The sequence below is a fragment of the Mizuhopecten yessoensis genome, unplaced genomic scaffold (genome assembly GCF_002113885.1).
Source record: "Mizuhopecten yessoensis strain PY_sf001 unplaced genomic scaffold, ASM211388v2 scaffold10829, whole genome shotgun sequence".
In the NCBI taxonomy this organism is placed as follows: domain Eukaryota; kingdom Metazoa; phylum Mollusca; class Bivalvia; order Pectinida; family Pectinidae; genus Mizuhopecten; species Mizuhopecten yessoensis.
The window spans coordinates 179,450-191,947 of NW_018408742.1; the positions used below are offsets into that span (position 1 = coordinate 179,450).

At 34.1% G+C, this 12,498-nt stretch overlaps 2 protein-coding genes across 10 annotated transcripts in view; one reads left to right on the forward strand and one right to left on the reverse strand.

Moving 5' to 3' along the window:
* Positions 1-215: 215 nt before the first annotated feature.
* LOC110462744 lies at positions 216-4,343 on the forward strand. The gene is made up of 3 exons (XM_021516878.1): positions 216-303; positions 1,189-1,319; positions 2,993-4,343. Exons 2-3 carry the CDS (start codon positions 1,205-1,207, stop codon positions 3,559-3,561), a joined length of 684 nt encoding a protein of 227 aa, XP_021372553.1. The 5' UTR covers positions 216-303; positions 1,189-1,204; the 3' UTR covers positions 3,562-4,343.
* Positions 4,344-6,487: 2,144 nt separating this feature from the next.
* Positions 6,488-12,498, reverse strand: part of LOC110462783 (rap1 GTPase-activating protein 1-like) — a 232,555-nt gene continuing 226,544 nt past the window's right edge. For 8 of the 9 annotated variants that reach the window (XM_021516948.1, XM_021516950.1, XM_021516951.1 and 5 more), the window contains 6 exons: positions 12,171-12,250; positions 11,865-11,966; positions 11,340-11,502; positions 10,172-10,274; positions 9,824-9,915; positions 6,488-9,366 (listed from right to left, as the gene is read on the reverse strand). In XM_021516948.1, coding sequence (XP_021372623.1) covers positions 9,277-9,366; positions 9,824-9,915; positions 10,172-10,274; positions 11,340-11,502; positions 11,865-11,966; positions 12,171-12,250 — 630 coding nt within the window. In that variant the 3' untranslated portion in view covers positions 6,488-9,276. The remainder of the gene's footprint in view (positions 9,367-9,823; positions 9,916-10,171; positions 10,275-11,339; positions 11,503-11,864; positions 11,967-12,170; positions 12,251-12,498) is intronic. The other variant, XM_021516949.1, reaches the window with a different exon arrangement.

Below are 12,498 nucleotides of genomic sequence, written 5' to 3' on the forward strand. Positions count from 1 at the left end.
ATTCTCTAGACTTTTCATAGTCTTTCTACAATCACAAATAGAAACCTTCCGAAGTATATTTACTACTCTCAAACTCACGATATCTATCTGTTTAATATAAACGAATGAAATCTTATTTTAAAATATGTATACCTGTTAGGTGATTTAAGTAAAGACATTCTCATTGTGATAGTTTAGATCTGTTTTTCTCTTTATGTAAACGAATGAAATATTTTGCCGAAATTTAGAGAGTAATGGAAACATGGCTGCGCCCTTGATGCAGAGCAGATGACTTGTAAAGAAATCAATGACATCCGCTATCTGGTATTTATTTACTTTAATTATACAGAACACGGTAACCTTACTGCCAACCCTCTGATTTTCAAATCTATGACATGCATCAGGAACGCGCATTTATCAATACTTTACATGGTGATCAAGTGATAGACACTGAAACTTGCAGCAGTCAACCAACAGTTCTTTTACGGAACATTTTCTTAATATCCCAGTTAGACACACAAGGACCTCAGAGTTGGTTACAGCTATATTTGGACCTAAACTAGTGTGCTCATAGTAATTTTACACGTTTTGGGGGGGGGGGGGGGGTTTAGATCAATTTTCGGTAAGAATGCAAATCCCATTGATGATATAATCGACCCCTTGCAAAGTAATTTTTCTGAAAATAAAGCCTGTTTTGTGTATTAGTGATGGAAATCTGGAATAAAATGTGAAATAAAACACTAACTATCATTATATGCAAATAGAGAAAGTAAATTTGTGTAACAGAAGTTATTCTATTATAAACACAATGCTGTGTTCTACACATGTACAGTAAATATTTTCATATTTAAATTTGTGTAACAGATGGTGCTTTGCACACGTTGAACTTGAATATATATTAGCACATTATTAAAACATAGATCATCTAATATTTAGAAAAAAGTGCTAGGCGCTTTAATTTCTATAGACTCTGCTGATTTGGAAACTTAAGCTCATTTGGTTGAAGAAATTGATGATCAATATGGTACAGAAGAAAGTCTTGCATTATAGGACAAGGGAAAATATCTCTTACGGTCATAATTTTTTGACTGTGAATATAGGTATACATCAATGTGTAGCGATTGTGCAGAATTTCATATCTTTGTGTAACATTTTCTATATACATGATAAAATAGTCATTGTATAATAATACTATTGTATTTTTCACAGAACTGTGTCAAGCAAGATGGCCGCAAGAGCAATCATATCTGTTGGTAGGCTGTGTAGCAAACTGAGACGAGTGTCCATAGCAACCAGCTGTAAACATGGACACGCAGCATCCATGTCAACCCACACAGCAGGTATACTGTTACACATTATGTTAATACTTACATATTACTACTGTCTGCCTTTGATCTGTCACAGCTGATATTATCAACAAATGTAAATGCAGTAGTATACATACTTAATTATAAATCCAACATAATGTTGGTGTTATAAAGAGGTTTGGCAATATTAATCAGATTTGTTTTGAAAAAGAAACAAAAAAAAAACACACATCAAATATAGGCATTTATTGTTCATTCATTGTCATACCAATTGCAAATAAAATATACTTTCCTGAGAAGTATAATAATTCCTGTAGAGCTATCAAAGTCCAATATCCATAGATTGTACTTGCTTGGGAGATCTTCTATGCTTAATTCATCAACACAGTATAATATGTGTAGGCTTAGCAGTTAAACTCTTTTAGTGTGTTTGGTGTGTACACCTGTAATCAATTATCACTTGTATCCCCAAGGTCAAGATCACAGCAGCGGGTCAAAGTTCAAATAATCGTAATGCATGTTTGGACCATGACTTTTGAACCATCTGTAACCAGGCTTCCCCCAAGAACAAGTTCACCGCAGAGGTCAAATGTTGAATTACTGCAATGCTTGTACATGGACTATAACTTTTGAACTACTGAACATTATTTCATGAAACTATGTATTTTGATATAAAGACTGTGTCAAGCAATGTACACAGATCTGTACAACACCTCAGGATCTGTAGGTCAAGGCCATCGAAAGGCTGCTGTATTTATGTTACTCTGTTTATGACTTGTTAGATGTACATGAATACACTCACAAGGCTGTACACTAAAGGTCAAGGACACATGATCAGAAGAAACTTCACAGATGAATGTTTTACCAACCAATTCTAGAATCGTCTCCCCTTTTACCTGTTCTAGGTTTCTCTATCACACTTGAGGCTAGGGTGTCCCAATCACCCGATAGTCTATGACAGCACAATTACATGACGTCATAACACATTTGAAGGAACAATAAACTTTGAGATTACAACTAGCTTTCTACAGGAGAGAACATATAAACAGGAAATAAACAAGATTATAACTGCTGATAACCATTGTTTAGGACAAATTATTGAGAAAAAAGAATCAACCCCTCCCGTGAGTGTATTCTAGAGAAATCTAAACCCTCGGGGCAACATTTTTGAATGTCTAACCCTCAGCATCAAGCAGGAATTGAGTTAGATTATTAAGAATATCAACACTTGGGTTGAAATTTCTCTGTCATACCTTAAAGACTGAGAAATATTATATTTACTATGACAAGACAGCATGTTGTATATATATATCACATTACACTCTAAGTCAGAGAGATCAGTTTGGGTTATTTCTTTGTGAGCACCTGCTGAAGTTTTCAAAACTTTTCTAATCTTGTTCATCAATGTTTTAGCTAATAGTCATGTCTCATAATGCTTCTGTCAGCAAATGAGTTTTTCTTCCATATATATACTGTTTATAAAATATCAAATTTGAGAAATGCTATACCGTCTAGTTTCACTTTATAATAAAGGTTTGCAAAAGTTATGTTCACTAAATATTGATAAAAATACGATTCAGTCACAGTGATGGATCTTACAAAAATGCAGCACTTCATTTGATGGTCTCAAAATTCAAAAGAAAACAAAATGGTATATTTTATCCGTGTGATGAAAGTTTTGCTTTAATAGAGAATTTTATTTCCAGGTTTTCATCCTCCAACTGGTCCAGGATTGCCACCAGGAGTATTTCTCGACGTAAAGGAACATGCAGCATCTGACTCGGGTACCAGGAGTGCTTTGAATTCTGTGTCTCAGGGATTAGACATCGAGTATAAATGCCCATCACTTCGTCTGGTAGAAGTGGCCATTCTTGACATTACCAACACAACCACTACTAGTTACGATTGTCCAAATTTAACATCTATCATAGAAAAAGAAATAATTTTGCCAAGTTCTTCCTCAGCTGATCAAATTGAAATGCCAACTTCAAATACAAATGATGTAGCAAAACAAGCTAAAAATATCCTTAAGATCAGGAAACGAATGAGAAAGAAGCACAAGTTGAGAAAGTGGAGAAAATTGCGAGAATCAGAGATTAGAAAAGAATTATTATATAAGTTGAAGAAACGAGAGGCAAGACGTGAGCAACACTTAGAAAGCGTTAGGAGTAAAGGCGAGGTGTTTGATGCTAACACTTTTATGGAGAATATAATCCAACAAGCTCGGCGTGGTGGATACAGGACAAATCTATTTGAGGAGAAAAAGGAATTGTAGTAACTAGGTCTTCTGTATGTGTGGGTTTAAATTCCAAGACATAAACAGTTTGAATGATTAAAGACAAGTATATATGGAATAACAAATACAGTAAAATCACTTTATTTGTGTAAACACATTATTTATCAAGCAATAAGCCCAAGCCTGGTGATAAGCCCACCTATGTATATCTGTTGCAGCTCAATAGAAATGCCAAAATTATGCTTTTTCATTGTCCTGTAATAAGATGTTTTCCTACTTTGAGTCAAGATATTATGTGTGACCCCCTAGGCTTATTGCAGGATGAATAAAATCTTATTTACATAATTTGTGAGGTTTTGGATATGCAAAATGAATAACCACTTGGTTTCTTGTTGAATTGTGTCTAAATGATGATCTGAACAATGTTTGAATTTTGTGATAATTTTTCGTTGAAAATTAATGCGAAAATATCTTCATAACGAATTACAAGTAACAGTATTGCCATTGGTTAAGAATTTATTGTAAGTTTGCTGCACATCTTTGTATAACTCATGAGGTTACAAACTTTCATATATATGGTGGCTGAATGGTTAAATTATAGAAATTTGGTCTATCCAGTCATTGATAGATATAAATGTATCCCCCCACAGAGTACATGATATGCATAGTTGCCAAGATTGAAAGTTGTATTCTTGTGTAATAGTTTGTAGGAAATTGAAACGTCATCTTTGTAAATCAGAAGAAAAAATTATGAAAGTTGTGCATTAAATGTATATTGTGCACATGTTGTTTCCTTGTATGAAGTAAAGAAGTGGGCTGGAGTTAATGTTGGTGTTGTGCTTTCTTTTGAAATGTTTTATTACATTTAATATCAGGGATGTACAATTTCATATTTGAAATACTGACCTTGAGGCAGTTTTTACAAAATGCTACTAATCTGCACAATGTTTTCATGGAAAATACTGACATTTTTCACTAGCACCGACATATAATCTACTGAGCCCCTGGTGTCCGGCAGGTGGAATTGTACATCGCTGATAATGGTATACGTTTGAAAATTATTGTAAAATATGACATGATTAGTGTGCATTATATTGTACAACTCGTCTGCATATCCTGGTTTCGGATTAGATCAAAGTCATGTTTTTATCATTGACTCATTCGACCCTGAAATTTCATAATGCACTATTCCAACCTTTGAATTGGAAGGGTCCAAATGTGTCTTCAGGGGTTAAGTTAAGACGTAAATTAGTAAAGGCCAAGAGAAGATCAAGACGCTCAAACACTCAATTCAGTGGTTGTAGAGATCAAAAGAAAATACAGTGACTTTACATGTACATAAAGTTATTTAAAAAGTCTGCATATTGAGAAGGCTTCAGGAATTTTGAGAAAATTTGGTATGAAGCATCTCTGGGACATGGAAACCAATTCATTGATGATGTATAAAACACTGATGTTTGTGGAAAAATAGGAGTATTCTTTAAAGATTCCTCCTGAAGTACATGTTAAGCATATACAACTTCTTGCTCCAGTTAAATTCAATGTTGTATACATGAAGGGTATGGTGGTGGAGACTTGTTTGTGAATAAGGAGGAAATTGTAGTAAAGTTATAAAATACTACCCCTCAAAATAGGTTTACATTGATTTTCACTCTTTTGCAGCTACAAGACAAGTTTACTTTCAAAGTAACCTTTCTCAGGTTTTGTCTTAAATTACAAGAAATAAGGAAGTAATATGTGTCCGGAACCGGAAGAAACTTTTATTCATAAAATTAGCTTCCCAACTTTTAACCAATCGGAGCGAAGTGTTGTCCAATGCATCAAAGGGAATACTGCCACTAGTGCTCGCTAGAAGACGTAGACTTTGGAGCACAGATAGTAAAGGTGGCGACAATGACTCGAATGACCTGTTGTTTGTGTCAAAAATAGAGTGAGGGGCACAGATGTCTATTGAACTTTGTGTTGCATCTAATTGACATCAGCATGAACCCGTCTAAAGGTATAGGAAGGCTACGGGAAGTACAGGTGTCTGCCTTTGGTTGTACATGTGTACCTCATTAATTTTGTGATTTAAGTTTTGGAGTGAAAACCATCAATCAGATTGAAGGATTGTCTACCTTAAATAGCCTTGACTTTCAACATAATGACATGGACAAAGATGTGCTCCTATCTTTTGTAAGTGGCTTTCTTGGAATTACAATTTCTAAAGATATAGTTGATGTGTTTTTCTCAAATTTTATGTGTTTGGGTTCCCCTTGGTTCTTGACTGCACACTTTTCATTTTGCAACTGATCAGAGCAACATGGCTGGCAGGTGGCCGTCCTGGATTATTTAACTTAAGTTTGTTGTTGCTATTTTGCAGAAAGGTCTAGACTCTAGTGCAGTCTTTCTCAAATTTCACATGAGGGTGTTTTGGTTCTTGATTATGTATTTTCAATTTAGAGAGAGAACGAAATGGCTACAACATTGAAGTTTGACAGAACTAAAATTTGTTTCTATTATTTTTTGTAGCTTGGTTTCTGCATATTTAATATTGTAACCAATCATAAGAACAAGATGGCTGCAAGCTGGTCATTGTTGAGTTTCACTGTTGAAGTTTAATGTTATCATCATTTCTCAGAAGCTCCAAGAGGAATCTAGCATTCTCTTGGTTTTTCTTAAACACATTTGACCCCTATGACTTTGAAATCGGGTCAAGGTAATTTATTTGAACAAAGTTTAGAGCACTTCACCACAAAGAGCTACAAATCAGATATCATAACTCTTGTACATTTTCTTTTGAAAAGATGTGACGTACTATTATACAAAATTAATAATAAAGATTTTAATGAATTTTCAGATTTTACTAATTTGGCTTACCCTGTTCTGTCTCATCTGTTACCCATTTTTTTGTATTCTATATCAGTCAATTAAATGTGTAGATATAAACAAGCAACACAACAAAAATGTAATTTTTTCCATAAGACTAGATTTGTTTTTATTTTGACATTTGAACAGAGCATATTTATCAATATTTAGAATGCAATAATATAATAAACATATGATATTGAACAAATTTCCATTTAAGAAACATTCACACTTTTATACAAATATATTGCACATGGTTGTAAATGATAAATCTCTATTTTATAGCACCACTGATGCCACATCTGGGACAAGTAATTTACTTTACTATAGCAACAAGGTATGTGTTTACTGTAGCCATAGCTACTAGCGTATACTGGGGTTAAGTCACAGGGACATAGCTACTAACGGTTGTGTCAGTAACCATAGCTACTGGGGTTTAGTCACAGAGACGTAGCTAATTAAGGTTGTGTCGGTAACTATAGCTACAGGGGTTTAGCCACAGGGACATAGCTACTTACGGTTGTGTCAGTAACCATAGCTACTGGGGTTTAGTCACAGGGACATAGCTACTTACAGTTGTGTCAGTAACCATAGCTACTGGGGTTTAGTCACAGGGACATAGCTACTTACAGTTGTGTCAGTAACCATAGTTACTGGGGAAGTGTTACAGTACCCATAGCTTCTCAAATTGTGTCGCAGTATCTAGTTCTAGTATCAATAGCTACTTGGGTTAAGTCACAAGGGCATAACTACTTAGGGTTGTGTCAGTTTCCATAGCTACCAGAGTGTAGTCACAGTCACCATAGCTATGGTAGGTTAGTCTGTCTCCATAGCTACTGTAGTTTAGTCACAATCTCCATAGCTACTGGGGTTAAGTCACAGTCTCCATAGCTACTGGGGTTTAGTCACAGTCTCCATAGCTTCTGGGGTTTAGTCACAGTCTCCATAGATTCTGGGGTTTAGACACAGTATTCATATAGCTATAGGGTCAAGCTATAAAGTTGATTCATGCCAAATTCAAATATAGAATATACTTTCATATCAGGTGAACTTATATAAACAGAAAACACAAAATCAATATCCAAAAAATAATCATTTCTGTTAAAATATCATAATTTAATACCTTTTTCCTGCTTGATTGGATTTGTAATGCAAAATTTCAAATGATTCAAAATGAAATAGTAATTTCTGGAACTGTGTCTTTGGTAATTGGTTAAAAAATACTAAAATATGCTTTTTAGTCAAATTTTCAAGATTTAATTTCCTTGAATTTCACTTTTCAATGTTAAAAAAAGGCTCACCTAATAAATCATATAAATGCAGGTTCCAAAAAAAAAATACCTACACTGAACACCAGTTGAGGACAACATTTCATACTCATCTCATGGTAATTAGTCCAGGAATTTCTATCACAAGAATTGTTTGTAAACCAACATGTATTTGCATGCATGCAATAATATTAGCTGAATTGTCTGAAGCAATGATTTGATAAATGGGATTAGCAATATAGATTAGTAAGTTAAACATTCTGTATTGATGCAAAAATAGCTTCATGTTCTCCAAAGACAAATATTTAGAGCCACATCTTTTCCATCTTTAACTCATTCACCCCTGAAATTTCTTTATGAACTATTCAAGCCTTTGAATTGGAAGAGCTCAAATGTGTCTTTAAAGGGTGAATGTCATTAAATTGAGGAAATGCATGTGTTTCTATAGCAACTGTCTTCCAACCAATCCGACTGAGGCCATTCACAAAGTGCAATCTGTCGTATATCCAACTCTGAGAATGTTAAAAAAAATAGGTATATATTTATGATTTATAGTGATATCTATATATAGCACTTCAAATGAGACACGCAGGGGGAATGCAACCAATCAGGAGTCAGTTCCATTTAAAGTCCTGTATCCATGTAATGGTAATAAAGTAAATCACATGATCTTTTTGACGGTTCGATAAGCTCACATGATCAAGTCTGAACGCCACCACTTGAAAAGCACATGTAGTAATGATGATGATGACGATGGAAAAGATGCTGATGAAGATGAAGATGATGATGATGGAAAAAGATAATGATGAAGATAATGATGATGAAAAAAGATGAAGATGACGATGACATCAAACATGATTTCATAGTGAAAATATTCAAGTCAATATCCACATGGAATCGAGATAAATGATGGCCATTTTATAAAGTTCCTTTGGTCCAAAATCGCTCACATCTTCACATACATGACAAAGGCTGCTTAAAATCCACAGTTCTTGTTGACACAGTTTAGAATTGTATCATACTGACTGTTTGATAAAAGTTCAATCTTTTACCGTTCTACAGAACATAAATGTGTTTTAAGTCCATCGTTAAAATCCCACTTTGATGGCGACATCTCATCAGACAAAACATGAGGTTTTAACGTTAACTCTGTAGTTACCAATAATATGATATTTGTCAGATCACATCACTGATCAAGCAATTTTGCCGGTATATCGTACCAGAAAATGTAATTTCTTAATCTGTGAATGCAGTTTAAGAATCCGAGGACCCAAAACAAATTCCTGTGATAACGTCTTTCCCAAAATCCATTAGAAACAGGAAGTGGCCTTAACGTGTCTGACAAACAGCTCATTTCAATTCATTGTACTTCCATAAGGCATGATCATGGTTTTCTTCAATCTTTTGAAGAATGTTCCACTGACTTGTGCCAACATTAGACTTTGTGATCTCTCCTCCAAAACACACAACATTCGTTCCTGACACCTGAATTCTTAAAAAATTGAAGATAATCTCTAATATGTTTGTTGAAACATTCAAATAAACAGAAGAAAGTGTTCGGATAACCAATGAAATCCTCTTCTGTTTAACCCGTACTTAAGATAACAATAGAAATCCCTATTAAGTCAACACTGTGTTTTCACACCGTAGCTTCAGCACTGATTTCTATGGTAGATAATCTGAGTCTATGAACCTCTTGTCTTAATCCATTTATCTCCTTCTGGCCAGTCTACAAAGACAAAATGAAAATTAATGCCCTAATTAACGAATGTACACATTGTAAATGTATGAGAATCATCATAATCATCTATAAGGTTTGGGCTCAATTGTAAGCAAAGGGAATAACTAAAAAAAATAAAAAAACTGAAAAATCAAATGATTTCACAGACTAATGAGTTTTATATATATGATAAAACTAAGTTTGATATCAAGTTAATTGCTTAAATTTCACTGAGGATGATCAAATGTGGATCAAAGCTAGCCCTTCCTGTACCCAGGGTCAAGCTTGAGAGTAAACTTGTTTCTTTAAGCAATAGCTCTCTTTGGGCTTCTCAATGAGAAAATACAGAAAAGCGCACTGGAAATGTGAAACTGTTAAAAAAAACTAAAACAAACTACTGATAGTGAGCATAGATATATAAATGGTTACTGTACACGTTTGGCCAAAAATAAATGCTAATATTTACCTTGTTTTGGCGAATTAAATCCGTTTTCTCATTTTTTAACTTTTGTACTTCTGTTTTAAGGAATTCTAGCTGCTGTCGGGTGGTATCACATCCTACAACAGAAGAGGTGTTAGAGGTATTATCAATGTGAATCTACTTTTATCTAAATAAAGTTAAAATTTAAAGGAGCTTCATAGTACGTATTTAAAATAAACAAGATCATGTTTTTACATAATCAGGATTAAAAATGGAAAATACTATATTCAAATCAATGTTTGAAAAATGTTTAATCACAATGTTTGAAAAATGTTAAATCAATGTGAAAAAACCATTTAGGTTTTGTATATTCAGGTTAAACCTATTTCTCACCTTGATCACAATCTGTGATAAAAACACATCCATCGTCATGGAAACTGTTAGACATGGAAGGTTTTGTGTAATTATTGGGTGTCCCTGCAGATGACATGCTCTCCTGTAAATGAAATTAATTTTAGTAAAACTCTTTTTAACAACAATATTTATTATTTGGTTTCCTATCTTTACATTTTGCTGATGAATATATTTTTTATTATCCATGCAGACAGAAGCTGATTGTGCCCTGGAACTGTATCTTTCACATTAGCTTAGACAGTCATTAAAATAAGATCAGCAACTTAAAAGAGTAGTTGAGTCAAGGTTACTTCATTTATATACAGTAAAACCCCCTTGTAATGCCACCCATTAAACCGCCAAACCCACATACCACCATTAATTTACTCAGAACAGATTTCCCCAATGTTAATGCACCTGTTGTAATGCCAAACCTGCATACCCCCATCTGTCATCATATTCCCAAAATAAATGGTTAAAATCACACTATTTTGACCTTGTTTAATACCGCCAATTTGAGTCGAGTACAGGTATATCCCGATGACAGGAATGTTACTGACGTGTGTACATTGTATTGTTACATGTGACTGCCGACTGACCAGGTAATCAGCTGTATGTTTTGCACACTCAACAATTTGATACATTAAATAACAATTTTGAAAAAATCTTATTCTGAAGTAAATTGTATTTTTTTCAAAGTATAAGATCAGTTGGTGTTTGAACACTTGGGTATAACAAAGTTTTTACTGTATACCTAAAAAGAATCAATATGAAGGGAAAAGCTTAATATGTATTTGTCATTTTTCATGCATATTCATGAGAGAAAAAAATCAGTTTTCCCGAGCCTTTTCTTTTTTTGTAAGAAATCAGAGAAATGGAATGATGGAATTACATACAACATTTACAAAGTTATTTTATGTGATTTTTATTCCTAAACATGTAAGTGTTTGTACATGCAAAAAAACCCACATGCAGAGTTGTAGCGCTCAGTGCAAGGTATGCTGGTGTATCTCAATATCCTGTGTGAAGTGTCAGAAGAACTTTTTAGAGTGCGTACATAATTTTTTTTTCAAAACATTACAAAATGCTAAAAGTGAACCCCTTTTAAAAAAAAATGAAATGCTTAGCAACCTTGACCCAACTGTGACACAACTAAAAGATGTCCTACCCGGACAAGTGCATTGTGGGTAGTCGGTGGCGCCCCCTGGTGACCTACCATGCCAGTGTCCGAGTCCTCGGGGTTACACATTTGTGGTGTAGTACTAAACTCCTCTATACTGTTGAAGGAACTTTCAGAGTTGGATGGTGATAATTGCAAACCATAGCTGATTCTGTAATATAGAAATGTTTTGGGGTTTTGTCATGTTTATTTTACTTTGAAGTTCAGTAGGCAGCGAAACATTCGTGTTGAACTTCAGACAGGGGTGTGAACACTTTAGCTACTGAATTAAATTGCATGATGGGTATTCTGGCCCTAATTAATTTTAAGACAAATGATTACATATCAAATAAGGTTGGAGGGAATATACTGAAGCTCCACAACACATCTTTGTATGATCTATAGCTGCAAAACAGATGACGTACGGTACCTAAATGATGTACTTATAACACTGAACTTCTGGGACATGGAAAGTAAGAGACTTACCTTGGAGCAGACGCTGTACTACTGGGACATGGACAGTAAGAGACTTACCTTGGAGCAGACGCTGTACTACTGGGACTAGATTGAGGACTGGAGGGGGCACTACACGTTTTGTAAGAGGACTGTGTACTTTGGCTGTCTATTCTCTGTACTCTGTAAAACACACACATTTAAGTTCACAATTTTTTTATTTGATAGCAGAAAAATAAGATAACATATATAAATTGAGCACAAATTTGATATTATTTTATAGTCAATGTCATTTCTTCATCATGCATACATCATCATCAATATTTATTTACTTTAAACATTAAAAGCTAATAAACTTGATGTAATGAATCTACAAAAATAACTTACAATTTTTCTTTGTGTTTCCGCTCAATACTTGATGAAAATTGTCGACTCAGTTTCTTGTTGGGTGATGGTGATTTTTTAGGCTGGAATAACAAACATTAAGTTTAAAACATTGCTTCTTTATATATAAATACTTTGGCCATTAACAGGTTATCAGTAGGATAAGTTGTGAAATTTATTTCATGAAAAAGTTTTAATATGGTGGGTCCATGAGAAGTTTTAATATGGTGGTCCATTAGAAGTTTTTAACATGTTTGGTCCATTAGAAGTTTTAACATGGTGGGACCATTAGAAGTTTTAACATGGTGGGACCATTAGAAGTTTTAACATG

Bases quoted from the DNA above. Each gene is read 5' to 3' on its own strand.
- LOC110462744 (XM_021516878.1), top strand. From the start codon at position 1,205: ATGGCCGCAAGAGCAATCATATCTGTTGGTAGGCTGTGTAGCAAACTG. The intron at 1,320-2,992 runs GTATACTGTTAC...TTTTATTTCCAG, and splicing joins CATGTCAACCCACACAGCAG to GTTTTCATCCTCCAACTGGT.